The following is a 17,492-nucleotide window of genomic DNA, read 5'->3' as shown; positions in this document are numbered from 1 at the left end:
AAATATTTTTCTCTTTAATTACAATATTAAATATTCAAACAATTGACTAAACTTTCATTTCAATAAAAAAAATTTATCGCATTGGAAGTGTTATTTTATCATTGAATTTTTAAAAATTAAAAATCCAATAATAAAACGACTAACTTTGACGCGGTAAAAATCCTTTTATCATTTTTCTAAACTAAGTTTAAATTATTATTACATGGTTTTTATTTAAAGAGAATAAAAAATTTTTAAATAAAAAAAAATCACGGCGGCGCCATTAGATTTCAAACTCTTCCACTTAACATTGAAAAAGAAAAAAAAAAAAAAAAAGTCAAATTTCCGGCTTAAAATGTCTTCCGACGACCGTCTTATTTTGACATTTTCCATTTTATCCCTTTTACTTAAAAAAAGTTGTATATGTATCGTACCAGTATCCCACTCACCAACTACTCTCTCATTTTCTATTTTTTCTCTTTAAAAATTCCGTACATTTTACACTAGATTTTTAAACTCAAAATTCATTCAATTTTTTTACAAAATTTTTCCTTTTTTTTTTTTTTTTCATTTCCCTATAAAATTCAAATTAACCCAGACCTCGAAAGCGCGTGAAAATTATTAAAAAAAAAAAGAAAAAGAAAATCGTTGGTTGCAAATGAGATCATGCTCATTTTATCCAGGAATGCCACTACTGACATTTTTGCAGATTTTTTACCACTATAAATCATGATCCGTTTGTCTTCCTTCTCCTCTCTTTTCTAATCTATATGGATGATATGATATGACCCTTTCTTCTTCTCTGATCTTCCTTGTTTTCCCAGAGCATTTCTGCCATTTCTTTTCTCTGTTTTTCAGTGGTCATTTCTTGGATCAACCCAAAGATTTTTCTTCGAACACATGATCTGATTTGATTGATCAAGTAATTCAACAAAAAACCCACCAAGGAAAACAAAAAGAAAGCGAACTTGATTGTTTCAAGTGCTCCATTTTTTTATATTTCAAGCTGCTTTTTTCTCAGTTTTGCTTAGATCAAGAAGAAAAAAGAGTAGAAATAGGACTATGGGAAAAAGCAATAGTAGCAGAGATTGGACTCAGATCTATGCCATTTACGGTATGGACCAATGGCAAACCCTCGTTTTTCTGCTATGTCACGCTGTTTTCTTCTCATTACTTTCAATTCTCTTCCTCTTCTACTTCGACGCCATCTTTCACTTCTTCCAAACTTTTCTTTCCAGTCCTGGCGCAGCCCGTTTCGCCGCCGGGTTCAGCGGCGCCGTCACAGCGATATCTGCTGTTTGCTTGTTTTTTGCAGCGGCCAACTTTTTTTACTCCGCTGGACCGTTGCATTACGACATGGCGCAGCGGATGGTGGGGTCGGTTAATGATTGGTCGACGGTGAAGCTGGCGCTGGATATCGGGTGTGGGAGAGGGATTCTGCTCAATGCGGTGGCGACTCAGCTGAAGAAAACTGGGAGTTCGGGTCGTGTTGTCGGGCTGGATCGCTCTAAACGAACTACTTTGTCTACGCTGCGAACCGCCAACGTGGAAGGTCTGCGACTCTTATTTTTTTCTTCAGTACATCTCTTTTCAATTTAATTTCCAAATGATGAAATTGTTTTTTTGTTAGTGATCATTGATCCATAATTTTCTAATCAATTTCTTCAAGATTTTGCAACTGAAATTTCTAATTTGTTATTGAAACAGGTGTGGGAGAGTATGTGACGTGCAGGGAAGGTGATGTAAGGAGTCTCCCATTTGGGGATAACTATTTTGATGTGGTGGTATCAGCTGTGTTTGTGCACACAGTAGGAAAAGAATACGGTCAACGCACGGTGGAGGCTGCGGCGGAGAGGATGAGGGTGCTGGGGGAGATGGTGAGGGTCTTGAAGCCCGGTGGTGTCGGGGTCGTGTGGGACCTCCTCCACGTGCCGGAATACGTGCGGCGGTTACAAGAATTAAAGATGGAGGACATTAGGGTTTCTAAGCGGGTAACTGCCTTCATGGCCCGCAGCCACATGGTATCGTTTCGGAAGCCTAGTCAGCATTTTGTGGGTCCCGATGAGGTCCGGTTGGATTGGAGATGCTGAGGTGGAATATAAATTTTGATTTTAGTTATGGGAAAAAAGGAAAGTGAAGTTATACTTAAAATCATGAAGATGATGCTTGGAAAAAAAGAGATTAAAAATGAAAATTATACATAAAATTGAGAGTAAATTACCTTTTTTTTTTGTTTTTAAATCTGGGGAGACGAAGCCAAACCAGATGTTTTTGTTGAAAATATACTTAAATTATGTAATATCTATAATATGGTTATCAATTTGAGAATTGATAGCTATACTTATGTAGTTTGAAGCAAAAATTTTTGTGAATAATAAATAAGTTTTGCTAGATGTTTCTTCTCATGATTTACACCGCAATCTTGGCTATTCTATCTCTTTTAAATTTAATAATATATATATATATTCATATTATGTTTATTTTTATTAAATATGTATAAAATATAAAAGTTATTATATTATAATTTAAATTATACATCAAATACCGAATATATTTTATACTCGTTTGTTTGATTTTTTTTATTAAAAAAACAGTTTTTTAAATTAAAAAAGAGGAAAGGGGTGATTGGGATTCTGAAGCAGTAACGATGTGGTTATTTCTTTTGCAATTCCATTGCTTGCTCCCATGTGAGCTACACCAAAAAATGAAGCGATGGAGGTGAATTTGAGAGGATAAAGATGGCCAATGGTGGGATGGGAGTTTGTGGAGGGTGTGAGCTGATGGGATTGGTGTAGGGTTGGGGGTTGTCAGATTTCTGTCTTTTAAATCATTGATGATGAAAGATGTTCTACTTAGTGGAATTCAGTTAGGTTTTGGATCAAAATGTCTCTTCTCCAAATTTGAAAATTCTTGGCACTTGGTTTCTATCAAATTGAGCACTTGCCACTGTTGATTTTTCCCCACTTCAAACTTGTAATTTAACAACCTTCATAAATTGGGTATTCCCCATTTCCCTTAAATGCACCCACATGAATATTGTCTGATTTTGCTCAATCATTTCTTAATACAAATTAAAAGATTGTGAAGGATAATTAATATTCTCATATTTAAATCTTACACGTAAACATAATAACGTGTTTTAACAACACAAGATGGTTAGTTACTAATGTGTTCTTCTACCACCGGTTGAAATTGGACATTAGTTAGTTGAATATCTTTGTACAAATTTAGTGAAAATTGCATCATTAGTTCATCATCTTTTCGAATTGTTTCATTTTCATTCTTAACTACAAATTTTGATTTTTTTTTTTTTATAAAAAGAAGTCATAATCTAAAAATAAAAGAAAATTACAGATTCTGAAATTTGAATTTTATATTTATTATTTGTTTCAAATTCATCATGTTTTCTGTCCATATTTTAACAGTGTAATATTGTAAATTTGGAGCTGATTCGTGACGAATAAAAAGAGAATAAATCATTGAAGAAAACTCATAGACAATGGTAAAAAACATATATGCAGTCACTCATTCTTAGTCAACATTCTTTTCTAGTAATTAGATGTTGCAATTCTTTACATCAAAGTAAGAGGAAAGATGATGAGCTAAAAAGCAGTGATCCAAGCTCAAATGCTGCATAAAACTTTCTTCAAGAATAATCTAAGATGAATTTTTTTTTTTTTTATTGCATCGCCAAAACCAGAAACATATTAATGGCAGCATGTGTTGGTTTCAGCTTCATCAGACTATTGTTTAAGGGCGCATTTGGATTCACTCCCACCGCGTAATTAGTGCAGAAAACGACTGAACAGTTAGAGGTTCAATCATCAAAACGATACTCACCATACTTCTTGCATTAATGTTCATTTGTCCTGTTCTCAAACATTTAACTTCCCCATGTGTCTAAGTTTCTTCATAATGTCATTAGCCAAGTCCCATTTGCACCAATATTTGTTTAACCTTCATTAATTAACATGTTATAAATGCATTCCTTCTTACTGGAAACCTCAATGTTTTTCTTGAGTTCTATGTTTTTGGGAAGGTAAATGTTTAAGAAGTGTTTTAAGAATACTTTTAAAAAATATATACATTCTGGTTAAAATACTAAACAAATCTATCAATTAACCTTTAAAAGGTTTTAGATTTTATTTAATAATCTTTTTATTGGACACAACATGGGCTTTGAGACTTAATATTTTGATGCTTCTATGAACAAGTTAAAATTTGCCAGAATTAAGCAATGCTGGACCATTAATCAATCTAGACTTAATGTGGATATTGTGATTGGGGTGTAAAGTGTAAATTATATATGATGAAAAACCCACAAGTTTTACTCATACCCCGAATTTTACAATCTTTTTATTAGAAAAAAGGGATTCGAATTGATTTTTTTTAAATTAAAAAATGTATATACATATCACTAAACCAAATATTTGAATGTTTTAAATCGAAAATTACACTAATCTTTAACTAAACTACTTAGGCAAACAGGGAGGCCAGAGAAAAGTACAAATTAATACATGAAGAATCAGCCTGAGAATAAAAATTCTGTTATTAAATCTTTCTTTAACCAATATTTTTTGCTCTCAATAGTGAGGGTAGCTTAATACTGGAAGGAAAATATAACATCAGATAAATTTCCAACTAGCAACAAGGAATAGACCATCTTGATAACATGTCGATCAATTAAATCTCCAAAGCTGAAAAACTTTCACATATTGCAGCACAGTCTCTAACTTGGTGGAAGAATGTAATCCGAATTTTTCACCATCAGTTCTCTTGCCCAAACCAAAACTCAATGCAAGACAATTGAGTCCATCTGATCTCTTCAGCTTTAAAGGTTCAAGAAATAGTAGTCTTGCCATTTGGCAATGATAAAAATGAATCTCTTCTAGGTGAGGAAACATGTTAAAGAAGAATCAAATTCCTGTACCTAAAAAAAAAAAAAAAACTAACTGAAGAATGTAAAAAAAAAAAAAAATCTATTGCAAAATGGTCCTAGAAGAGTCCAACATCAAGTAGCGACCCTTGTTTTAACTTTTGGGGCATCTAGCATGTTTGATTTGGACTGATTTTGACTTTGTTGGCATCCTTTTTTAGGGTTTGAATCTTATTTTTTAGTAAGAAATCATGCATCAATTATTGAGTTATGCTTGGCTCTCCATTCTACTTTTATGCCAGTAAGACAAGTTTTGTCCTTAGTTGCATGGATGTTTGCTTTGCTAATTGGATTAAATTGATTACTTTCATGCCCCGATTTAGGCCATTTACTATTCTGACTTTCTTGTCAACTGTTTGTCCTGCAATTTTATGTATGTATTACAAGAAAAATAAGAGACTCTAATGCTTATTTGAACATTCAGTTATATATTGAATCTGAGGTAACTGGTCATGACCATTGATAAGATAGGCTGTACTTCTTTAAATCATGAAAAAACGGATCTCAGATGTAAAGACTGATATTAGAGTCTTCAACTGAAGTTTGAATCATCACTTCTTTTTAAGTTATCCAAAAAATGGTCCAATCTAATTGAATCACATTGGTCCGCATACTGTGTGTTGTAATACACAATTCTTCTGTACATGAGCCAAGACATTACACAACCGGTGAAAGCAGTGAAGGAACAGTCTATTCTAATCTAAATCAAATTAAGTTTTCTTGATTTTTTTCAACAATGCAAGGGGAAACAATGTTGCAAATATACAAATGTCGCGAGAAACCAAAATTGGATGCCTGAATTCATCTGACTGTTAAATTTTCATTGAATGGAATCTACTTGGCAAGAGTGGAAAAATATGACCAGAGAAGATTAATACGAGGAGAAGCCAAGACCATCACGCTGGAATGCAGAATGATGAACTTGGAGCAGGAGGCAAGATGCAAACCAGGTGAGGTCCAGCAGGACAGCAGCTTATATTTGCCTCATCAATATCCGGTAGTCTGAGGTGAGGGGGGTGGACGTAACCAGCAATAATTGGCATGCATAACACGGAAATAACTATCCTTGAACCTGTATTGGAAAAAAATGGTAATTACGTACTAAGGAAAATATGAATTCTTTTTCTTTAGCTACAAAGCCATCAGGAATTATCATTAAGAAGGAAATAGGCAAGCAGTTTGTAAACCTTGCTTTGTGGAGAGAGAAACATGCCCTCTTTTCCTCCCAGCAATCATCCAATTCTCAGAATTTGCATTGACTTCATACAACATCTCATCCTGTCAAAAGCAATAGACATAATTTATGGTAGCTGAATAGGCAAAAAAGTAGAAGAGTTGTACAGTGGTCACTAATAGCTTCTTTACAGATGAGAAATATAAAACATCCCTACGTAATGGGAACTGGAAAGAAAAATGATGAAAATACAAATATAGGCCTTTTGTTATAAGTAATAATGCCAAAATTTAACTCACATCATCTACAGACATGGGTGCATCCTTATACTTAAATACTTGTACTCATTTTTTGGTGAAGAATAGGATTATTTCAACTTACATTGTCTTGAGGAACTCTCTTCTCCTCAATGTCTTTCAACCTTTCAACTCTCCATTTCATGGTAACAAGTTGCCCAACTCGAAGACCATCAGAAGGAAGAGGTAGAAACCCAACAGCCAGACATGGGTCAAGGACAGGCTGCTGCAAAACTAGAGTACTCCTGAAGATTAAATCCTTACTAGTACCCTCAGTTTCATTGGATTTCACAGCCACAGGTGGGTGTGCCCCAATGGTCCTATCACCAGCAATTCCATATCTGATGTTTAATATGCTATCTGGTTGTGCCTTATTTTCATCTGTAAAGCAAGAGAGTAGATAACTTGTCATAAATACAAGGCAATAATGTGAGAGGGTACATTGCTTTTCTGAGTGGTTATCAACTGTAGGGTGTTAATGATAAGATTATGAGAATGATGCACATCCCTAGTGTTTGACATTTTAATGTGAATAAACAAGTCATGAATTACAGAAGCGGAAACCTACAGCGTTATACCCTCGTACTATCCAAAAAAAAGGAAGTCCATACCTTCAGCAATTCTCTTCCCCATGCTTACACTGAACAGCAGTCCCGCTCTTGAAGTTGGAGATATGGCAAGTGGAAAAGAGCTAGAAATTGGTCTTCCATCACCTTGTCCAGCTTGAACAAATCCATCTAGAAGATCAAGCCAAGCATCGTAAACAGTCAATGTGGCCTTCACTTGGGAGTGCAGTATTACCTGGAAGTAACATGAACCAAAGAAATGTCGTTTTCAGCATACACCATGAATAGTCAGATTGAAACAACCTTTCTCTCTCACATGCAATACAATATTTCACTGGATACAGTAAATTCCTAATCCAACATGCACTGGCAGGTTATGTCATATGAAGTGGTATACACATTGGTTCTGCTACTAAAAGGGTATTAGCTTATCACATTTTCAGATGCTATACAATAAGTTCAACTTGTCACCAAATGACTGAAAGATTAGCATCAAAAGTAGACCACACAAAAATAATACTGCCTTCGGTAAAATTATCAAGGAGATTAGTGGTTTGGCAGTTTCAACTCGTCTTTACTTCCCCTCTTCAAAATCAGCCACTGTAACATAAAACCTACAATGTTTCTTTTATGATGGCATCTTTAAATGTTCTTTCAGCATATGCTAAATTCCTTGAGATTAAGATAATCTGGTAGCGGTATGGTTCATCATATCTGTATCACTACATGAGAGACATTAATGAAGAAAAAAAGAAACACAAAGATAATAGCATAAGTCACAATGGAGCATTCACTTCTGCTTCATTATTGACAGAGTCCAGGAATCTTGTTACTACACTTACAACAGTCATTTCCGTATTCGGCAGGCTGTATACAATGTCAACCATTAAACCAAGTTGAGTCATACTAGAAGCTAATCCAAGGACTTTATAAATCTCAATTTAAAGTTGAAAACCTAAGTATGAGGTATGCCTGGCACAAACTGGAATAACCATGCACCTAGTTTAATTCGCAGTTGAATGGATTTCTTGCTACTCATTTCTATCTCCAATATATAAGAAAACCAAGGGACAAGGAGCTGAAATCCTTTTATTTATACATGATGATCACTTCATTAAAATGTACCACAAAAGCATACATACATGAATGTGGCTGAAAACTAAGGACATACTACCTGCAAAAGCAAAGTGCCATCATTGCATTGATCTGCGACACGTGTGCTCACATGGAAAGGGTCAGTGAAATGCAAAGCTATGGTTCTGCATATTAGAGTAGATCATGTAATAAAGTTCAGAATACAAATACAAAAACCAGAAAATATCTGTAAGAAACCAGAGAAACAAAATATGTGAGGCTGTGTCGAAGGCTACACAGTTGCATGTGGGTTTGTTTTGTGTGTGTGAGAGAGAATTCACATTCAAAACTAAAAAAAAAAATTAAAAATAAAAATTACGAGGAAAGGCAATACCTGTCATGGATCTGGTTGTTTGATATTCCAAATTCAAGCTTCAGAGCTATTGTCCGCATTCCATCCACAATACTTTGTCTTTGGGGGGCCCCTGCTACAGCAAGCAACATATGGTAAGTGTTCTAGCCATCAGATGCATCAAACATGTGCAGACATACATTTTTGCATACAAACAAACATGTACTCAAAATTAAAACCATCAGAATTTTCTAGCCTTTTTTCCTGACCTGAAGATGACCCTCTTGTGAGCTTATCATCAATAGCACGAATTGGAATCCATAGAATCGAGGTCACATCACTGGCCCAATCTGGAAACTCTATTTTACCATTGAGGAGACTTAGCTGCTCAAAGTCTTTATTAGCAGCCAGAGAACAATCTTTTGCAGCCACAGAACTTTCCTTCCTAGCATCACCAGAGTTTGCCATATCAGTGGAACTCTGAGCAGCATTTATGTAGCTCTCCATCTCAATGGAATGCAACTCTTCAATCTTCAGCCCGGGACCAGTATCAATATGCAAGACAGCACCTTTTAAGGAGTAGTTTATAGGTTGTGCTATAATTCCAATCCACTGAGCTTCATTAATCAGTAAGGCAGATGATATAGCTGCAGACAGATCAACTAGAGGTCTTGGTTTGAAAACCTATGTAAACAGAAGGTTTGATTAGAAGATTGAAGAAATAGAATAAGAGAATAAACAGGCCTCATGATCTTATAGTTTTGAATTTCAACAAGGTATACTTTAACATTTAAAAACAGTTTGCTTCATTGAATTGATTATGAACATTATTCTACTCAACTTTTCTTAGTCCATATTAACATGAGACAGTACTTCAAATCCAAGAGACAGACAGTGAGAGTACCTTCAAGATAGGCCGAGTTGGTTTCTCATAGCTCATGAAATCATCACTATCTGCAGGACCTCCCTTGGAAAAACTATGAGATCTAAAAGTCAAGTGCCCAATGTGTCCAGTAAGAACCCCCAAGACATAGGAACCAGGTTTCTGTGGTGGTAAAGGAAAGGTGATTGTATTCCTACCAGGCTTTAGTGCAGTGGCACTAGAGCTCCTTAACTGCAATATGAATCAAATAACTGAGTCAAATCATGCTATGACATAGCTTAGAAACACACTAGCATCATTTGTTTTAGAAACCATACCTTACCACCTTCATCAGCATTATAAGTAGCCATCAAAGTGAGACTAAGAGAATCAAGAGTTATATCATCATGAAAGCCACTCCAAACAGTTACAGATAAGGTACCAGGATCACCATCACACAACTCTAAAGGAGGCCCAGGATTACCAGAAAATGTAATTAACGATGATACATCAAGAGGAACAGGGTGCTTCATTTCACTATGCGCAAGACTAACAACTTCTGACTGAAACGCTTGGCGTTCCTTCATTGAGAATAAACCTTTATCTAGTGAAAGCAGTCGCACACAAGATGATAGGTAGCCAGCTTGGTCATTGAGTAGCTTTTGACATTCAGCTAAATTGGGCAGGACCTCGGCCAATAAATCTTGCCATCCTTCACCCGCATAAAGAGCGCAAACCTTCTCATATGACTTTGCAGCTAGGTCAAAGTTCCCACGCTTAAAGCAGACAGCTGCAATTTCACCATCAAGAACAACTCCATGTCTTTTCCACCAAGAACGATGGTAATTGTCAGCAGCACCTTTACTGAGCTCCATATATTTTTGCTGCCATGGCCAGAATAGGAATTAATGAGACAAAAAGAGAAGATATACTTAATATCAGTGCCCCACATCAGTCAAATAAATCCTGGATTATAGAATGATTAAAGGTCTAAGGTCTAAACTAGACCTTCAGGACTTCCAAGTGACAACCCCAAGGAGACTATAATTTTGGTATAATTTTTGTTAATTTTTTAAGGAATAAAAATCTTCCAAGTGGACATAGAGATTGTCCATTAAATCTAACTCAACTAGCAAGGACTAAACTAAAGATTGTCCTCCCCCTGCTCCAAATAACAAAAAAAAAAATAAAAGAAGTTTTCAAAAGTGGTGAATAGTGCATGTATGTGTAGCCTCAGTTTGATACCTCAAACTCCTGTATAGAAGACAAAGTTTTCTGCAGATCAGGATTTGAAATTGTTTGCTTCAGTGCATGTTCAGCAGCAACAAAAATTTCAGCAAGTCTCACAGGTCGATCAATTGAGCCCTCAAAATTTCCAGGAGATGAGTAAGTACGTGACATTGAAATTGCTTGTACTTTATTTAACGGGGTTGTCCTTAATGATACATCTGAAGCTGATCTGTCAGCATGCATACGTTTACTTGGCATAAAATCTCTTTTAATTACAAAAACAAAATGGTAATATGAAAAGCAAACAAAAAGTCAAACAATTGTTGTAGGAAAAAACTTTCAACCCAATAGCAACTCATCTTCAAAAACTTGCTAAAGCAAGATTAGCCTAGAATATTGAGATTTCCTTACCCATCAAACATCTCTGATGTATTTCCAGCAGAAAGGGAAGCCCTTCGCCGGTTTGCCTCACGTATAAGGACAGTAGGTTCCAGCGGCAAGGGTTTCCTCTGAATGCCAAAGTGCTTGACTCTAGGAGTTTCTTGCAGAATCATCTGAACCAAGTAATTAAAGTACATAGCTGATTAAAATTGAAGAGAAGTCAACGGACTATATAATCATGTAATGTATAATATGACTATGAGAACATGCATCGACAATGCTGCTTTCTCAAAATCTAAAAAAAAATTTACTGCCATTCCAGTGGTAGGACCATATAGCACCTTCACTTTAGAAGCTATGAACTTGGCATCTGAACCATCATTGCCATTAAAGAACCTATATTTTGAAGAATTAACATATTATTATGTACTTAAAAAAAAGGCCACTTTTATCAAAGTTTTACCAAGAAAATGTAAGACCACCAAGAAACAACATTTTTATTGCCGATCTAAAGCAGTGCAGACATGAAAAGACATTAATGCTGCTAACTTGATCTAGTTTCTTCTCTTAGAAAAGATTCTGCTTGAAATAGACTAAAGAATAATGAAAGGCCATTATTGAGTCACACCATCTTTTCTTTTTAAATATCTATTATGTTAAAATGTTCTACTATTGATCTTTTAATCAATAAATCCATTTCCTTATCAGCAACTTATACATTTTGAATTATAATCGTTGAAAAAACAAGATGGGACAAAAATAGAAGCCCTACACTACTTGTTCATAGGAGATAACACAAAAGTCTGTACTAACATAGTGTAGTTTAATCCAAAAAATAGATGTGCCCTTTTGTTGGTTTATGAGTTACAATTACAAATGTGGAATAATAACTTACTTTTTCTTTCACAAGCACCTCAGAGGAAGCATCATCTGGAACAGAAGGCCAAACTGCTGGCTTGGGCCAAGGCAGCATGCTCAGAGAAGCACTGGTCAAAAGAAAGGAATGATACATCCATAACATATATGATGAAAACTCCACAAAGCAACCTTTTGGCATAGTGAGAAAATTGGCCTCAAACACATGAACAGCCTTTCTTTTAAATTGTGAAACAAGTAACCAAATTCATGGAAAGTCAAAAGTGGATTTGATCTCCAAAAACTGAATGCATACCTGTTAACAGGACTCCTTTCTATCTCTGTTCCATATCCTATTAGATATGCTAGCCTCAAGAACTGCCACAATCATCAATATGTTTCAGTTGTTAAACAATGTGACAAATGCCACCCTTTCATTATTTAAAATAAGGAATAAAAATTTACCTTAATCCTACATAGCGAGTAAAGATCACCTTGAAGGCGATAAAACTCCTTTTCTATCTCAGGGGCATGTCCATCATTATATTGAGAACTGGTTGCATTGACTAAAGCCAAACATGCAGTGATTACCCAAACTTCACGCATACAAAAGGGTAATATACTCTACAAGAATTCCAAATTGAAAGGATTAAACAGTGACCAGAATTGCTGCTGACAGAAACAAACATTATCCAATACCTCATGTAAGGTCAGGGCTTTTGAGAAACTAATTGTAAATGAATAACCCCTTGAAGCAACCTCAAAAGGACGACTCAGCTTGAATAAGAGCTGCAATTTAACACTAATCAGTGAGACACAATATAGGCCCAAACACAGACATGCCAACTATGGGTTTGAAACTAATAAACTAGTGAGAACAAAGAAGGATGCATAGAACATTTTGAGAAAGGCTAAAAATAAATCATTTGGAAATTGCTTTAACCAGTTAAATTAAATGGAGCAAGATAGAGCCAACAGCTGTTGATCAATTAACCATAGAATTCCAATACCATTAAATAGGTTGTTTTGATAAAGTTCTAAAAATTAATAATAGCAGACAAATAACTCATTTAATGGAAATTACTATCAAAGTCAGATTTGTGTGATGTATGGGTATTTAAAGTCATAAAGAGTTAGTAGTGCCCACCTTTGATTGACAAGCAAAGAGATACTGTCTGAATTCAAATTCCCTGAATGAGTTATCTTGAACAATCTGTGTCAATGGTTTGTTTCCAGGGTTGATCAATGCTGCCTGATCATCACCATGGTCTAGTCCTCCAAACTCCCTACGTTTCCCACCCATATTAACTGCACTTACATATTATTAAATAAGATCAAAAAGTGCTCTGGCCAAAAGCAACTAGCAAATTTCACAAGAAAAAGGAGCATTTCAAGACAAAACCTTAATAGTACCAATCATAAATTTGGCATTAGAATAAATGACCCCAAATATCCTATCTAGTATCTACCTGGTAAACTGCAAAATAAAGAACGGAGATATGCAGACATTTCTCATTAACAATGTGTCACCATTAATACTTTTGGGCTGTCAAATTTCAAAGTACAAAAATTATAGGCAAAAGTTAAACATTATGTAAAGAATGGAATTAGATTACAAGGACCAATCATATGAACATTTCAACAGGGAATTTTTATTTATAAGCTTGTATGAATTGAATGATTACCAAATTTCCCACCTTCTTAGAAAAAGGCAAATACTTGATCAGTTCAACTTTATTGTTTTCCAGTGTTAAACTAAAGAGAAACAGTGAAATAGGCTATTTTCCAAATCATACTGCACTTTGGAAACATAAATAGAAATAAGAAAATGTACATAGAAAAGTAAAAATGATACAAAGTAGACTTGAAAGACACAGGCATAGAAAATTCACACCTGTTTCCAGGTAGCACAATTCTAGTTCGTCATATTCACGTAAGGCATCCTCATGAAGATGAGCCATCTCAAACATAAAAGCCAAGCTTTCCTAAGAGAAAAAAAAATGAAGCATTAAACAGTCAGAGAATTTAAAAATAAGCTGTATCTTTTTCTTGGATAACTAAAATAATGTAATAGTTAATTAGGATTATATCTCTTAAAGGACAAGCTAGATTTTTCAAGTTAGAGCCTATTAGGTAAGTTCACTGTTTCTTTCACAACCTTCAGAGATAAAAAACCAGAAAGAAATTATATATATGCTTTTAGATAAAATAGAAGCTGAGATAGCAAATAACGGAAAATCATAAAGTTTATGCCTTGATCAATATCAGCCATAACCATATTCTTTAATTTTGAAAGAGGACCAAACCTTCAAAATGAAAAAATTACAGAAGTTCCAAATTGGCATGAATCGCTGTTCACTAAGCTTGCGCATCTCATCCTCATAGAATTGTATACGTCTATCCAATGTATTTCTGATAGACTCCATAATCCTGGACTCTAAGTCTTCCCAAATATTTGCTTCAGGGCCATGTACGTCAAACTTGCAGCACCTAAGTGAAGCAGGGTTTTGGAATATCAGAAAATGACAAAGTTAAAGTCAAACACCAGTTTCCTGAGGGTGCTACTTTTGAAGTTCCACCACATTTTTCTTTTCCAAAGATTTGCAACATGGGTGCAACATCCCAGTATCAAGTTGTTAGCTAAGTAAAAAAAAGTTTAATGTACCAAGGAAATAAATCTTTAGGAATGCCAGAATATAAAAAACAACACTCCAAAGAAGGGGGGAAAACTCACCGCAAATTTGTAACATATTCTCTAGCCATACTTAAAGAATGAAACCCAAGACCTGAACCCTACCTACATAGCATTACTTCAATGCTAAAGTCATTGGCAGCAGCATAAACAACACTCATGCCATCAAATAGAATATACACAAGATGCAGAGAGCCGCAAGCTTACCTTTCCCTCTTCTTGGAGCTGAAATCAACTTCAAGTTTGGCATATACTTTCTCTGCCATTTTTGTGGCCTGATCATTGTTTGGATGAGCTCTAGACACAAATACAATAAACCATTCACGCTCATCATTTTGGACAATTAATTTCAGGCGTGGCTTAAGAATAGCCTTGAACTCATCAAGATCCTGAGAAAATTGAATTTGAATAAAACAATAAGCACATAATAAAAATGGAAAATGAACATGAACAAAGAGATTAACCCACACAAGAATCAAAGAAAAAGAGAAAAAAGAACAAGAAGCTATCATGAAAAGTCTAACTATAAATTTAGAAGTTCAGAACTCCTAAACTAAAATCAAATTTCAATTTTTTTACCTTTTGAGTTCTATTTCTAATACTTTTTAATGAGCCACTACTTCACATGCCCTTCCAAAGAGCTGAAAAGCAATAAGCTAAGCCTCACTCATCCAAACAGATCAAGGTAAGGATTTTTTAACTTAGTCATTCAGATTCAAGATAGAATAATAAGATTCAAACATGCATGACACAACTGGTGCTATCCTGCAATTGAAATATGAACACAGGTATGCACACCAAAGGATAGCTTTTCCCTAACAATTAGAACTATCAAACAGAAGTTTTTTAATAAATAAAATTGCAACATGATAAAATGAACATTTGGTGGAAAGAATCATCTTGCGCTCTTTTTAACTATGGGACGAAAAGGTTTGCCCACACAACTAGGTGTTACTATACATGCTCAGGTGAAGGGCGAAGATCTGAGTTATAAAAAAGGTTAAAGAAGAGTCTTTTTCCCGAAGTGTGGTAATAAGTTTATGAATCTAAAAATCTGTTGGTCTTTTAACTTTATTTGTCAATTACAAAAATAATGTGGATGATTTAATTTTCTTTGAAATCTGTCCAAAAGAAATTTTCATTTGATACACAAAATTTAAATGTAGATTATAAACAAGATTGTATGTACCTCACATGTAACCAGAACCAAAGTTGCATATGGCTCTTGAAACCAAAATAAATATTGCTCCTGAGGAAATCGGCTGCGCAGTCTTGCATCAGTGGTTAATATGAATTCAACTGGCAAATTCTCTACAAACACAGGATTGCGGGTCTTGTTATTTAAGCAAGCTCTTTTGAATGGCAGCCGCTCTTCAAAACTATTCTTGACAGTAGGCCACAAGTCACTCACATCTTCGACTGAAAAGCAGTTCAAGGTTAAATAGTTAGTTAGAAATCTGTAGCAAGGAGCATATCATAACAAATTCCGTGTCAGCTCATTCTGACACATGGTTCACCAGTTACTTTAACATACAAACATCTTGAAGGGCAGCAAAACTTTGGATTGATGAATTAGCTATGGATAGATCATATCGCCAAAATTTTCAGAATTCCACACTTCAAAACAATCTATCAGTCAAGAGGATAAGGTAAAAAACTTAAAACAACAATATTTACAGATCACTGAGGTTTTCAAGTAACTCTCCACGCATCTAACCACTTCCTCAGTCAAAAAAATGAAATACCCACTTCATAAAATCAACAAAAAAGCTCAAAGCAACAACATTTACCAGATGATCACTAACAACTACCCCTTTCAACTAAACTGTCCAGATTTGAAACCAATCCCTCACTTCAAAAACTCAACTACCCACTTCACAGAATCAACTAAAAACCTCAAATCAACAACAATTAACATCAAACTTCAAAATTTCCACATCAAAAATCTAATCACAAAGTAAACACAATCCCCCATCCCACACACCCAAACAACATAAAATCCCCAAAAAAACCCAAGATTAAAGAGTTAAATTCAACTAAAAAAAAGGGATTTACCAGCAATGACGAGATGATCACAAGCGTTCTTGATTGTTTGAAACTGGGCTAAATAGTTCGCCATTATGTTTCTTTCGATCTATAAGAAACTAATAAAATCCATAGATCAAATGTAGAAATGTGAAGAAAAAAGGCTATTAAGTGAGATTTGGAGTGTTCGGTTTGGCACTTTTGGCTTACACTCCAACCCTCTCTCTCACTCTGTCTCTCTCTCTCTGGAAATGGATTCAATTTCCCAAGGATCTAGAGTTTCCACTTAAGCTCTTCGGTTGGGGCGGGTTTGATCTAGCCGTTGGCCCTTTTTTTTTTTTTAATTTTTAATTTTACGTATTTTTTATTCTGTTTGGCTGCATGGTTATTAATCTCGTGGCCCAATCAGCCTGGGACCTATCCTAGGCCCAAATATAGTATAAGAAAAACCCAAACACACCCTTAACTTTAGCTGCCATTTCATCAACCAACAAAAGTATATTTTATTATTTATTTAATTTATTTTAATCATTTTCAAAATATATAAACAAATATTTTATTATTTATTTAATTAATATTCATTATTTATTATATTAATAAAAATATTAATAAATATTTAAATTTAATAAAAATTATACTTACATATAATTAAATTATAATTTATACTAAAAATAAACACACTTATATATTTATTTATATATCCTCCACCTAACATTATTGCTGATTTTATGACCCATACCGGAAAGTATCGACCAATGAACCGACTTGGTGGTGGAAATATGAGCCAAAGGTATATAATTAAGTAGCTGTTTGGCTTTCATCATACTATTTTTTATGTGAGACGATTAAATTTATTATATTTTTAATTAATTTTAAATAATAATTTTAATGAGATTAAATTGATAAAAAAAATTTTATTAAAATTTTTATTTTAATCGTAATTATAATAATTTTTCTAATCGTAACTATAATTTATTTTATTATTATTTTTAATCTTATTACAATCAATTTTATTGTTTATCTAAATGAAACCTAATACTAGCTGATAGTTTAATGGTGCTGGAAGCTAT

General features: G+C 34.5%; 2 protein-coding genes across 4 annotated transcripts; one reads left to right on the top strand and one right to left on the bottom strand.

The window, feature by feature from the left end:
• Nucleotides 1–565: 565 nt before the first annotated feature.
• On the top strand, nucleotides 566–2,370 carry LOC111276501 (uncharacterized). The gene is made up of 2 exons (XM_022862243.2): nucleotides 566–1,531; nucleotides 1,687–2,370. The coding sequence occupies exons 1-2, from the start codon at nucleotides 1,042–1,044 to the stop codon at nucleotides 2,067–2,069; spliced, it is 873 nt and encodes a 290-aa protein (XP_022717978.1). The 5' UTR covers nucleotides 566–1,041; the 3' UTR covers nucleotides 2,070–2,370.
• A 3,082-nt stretch (nucleotides 2,371–5,452) lies between these two features.
• LOC111275797 (trafficking protein particle complex II-specific subunit 130 homolog) lies at nucleotides 5,453–16,681 on the bottom strand. Of its 3 annotated transcripts, none has more exons than XM_022861306.2 (21): nucleotides 16,453–16,681; nucleotides 15,587–15,816; nucleotides 14,605–14,786; nucleotides 14,012–14,195; nucleotides 13,600–13,690; nucleotides 12,853–13,013; nucleotides 12,405–12,494; nucleotides 12,171–12,329; nucleotides 12,022–12,083; nucleotides 11,746–11,836; nucleotides 10,881–11,023; nucleotides 10,485–10,698; nucleotides 9,578–10,123; nucleotides 9,282–9,491; nucleotides 8,647–9,061; nucleotides 8,420–8,513; nucleotides 8,126–8,210; nucleotides 6,997–7,186; nucleotides 6,471–6,766; nucleotides 6,103–6,193; nucleotides 5,453–5,987 (listed from the first exon to the last, which is right to left on the bottom strand). In XM_022861306.2, the coding sequence occupies exons 1-21, from the start codon at nucleotides 16,514–16,516 to the stop codon at nucleotides 5,812–5,814; spliced, it is 3,774 nt and encodes a 1,257-aa protein (XP_022717041.2). In that variant the 5' UTR covers nucleotides 16,517–16,681; the 3' UTR covers nucleotides 5,453–5,811. The 3 variants fall into 3 exon arrangements, with proteins under 3 accessions (XP_022717041.2, XP_022717042.2, XP_089610240.1); XM_022861307.2 differs by having other exon boundaries at nucleotides 8,420–8,510; XM_089754114.1 differs by lacking the exons at nucleotides 15,587–15,816; nucleotides 16,453–16,681 and adding an exon at nucleotides 14,440–14,502 and having other exon boundaries at nucleotides 14,605–14,666.
• Between the last annotated feature and the right edge of the window lie 811 nt (nucleotides 16,682–17,492).

Source organism: Durio zibethinus, chromosome 25 (genome assembly GCF_047325235.1).
Source record: "Durio zibethinus cultivar Kanyao isolate XHJ-2024 chromosome 25, ASM4732523v1, whole genome shotgun sequence".
NCBI classification, from domain to species: Eukaryota; Viridiplantae; Streptophyta; class Magnoliopsida; order Malvales; family Malvaceae; genus Durio; species Durio zibethinus.
Note: the sequence above shows the minus strand (reverse complement) of the source record. Positions and strands in the feature narration are given on the sequence as shown.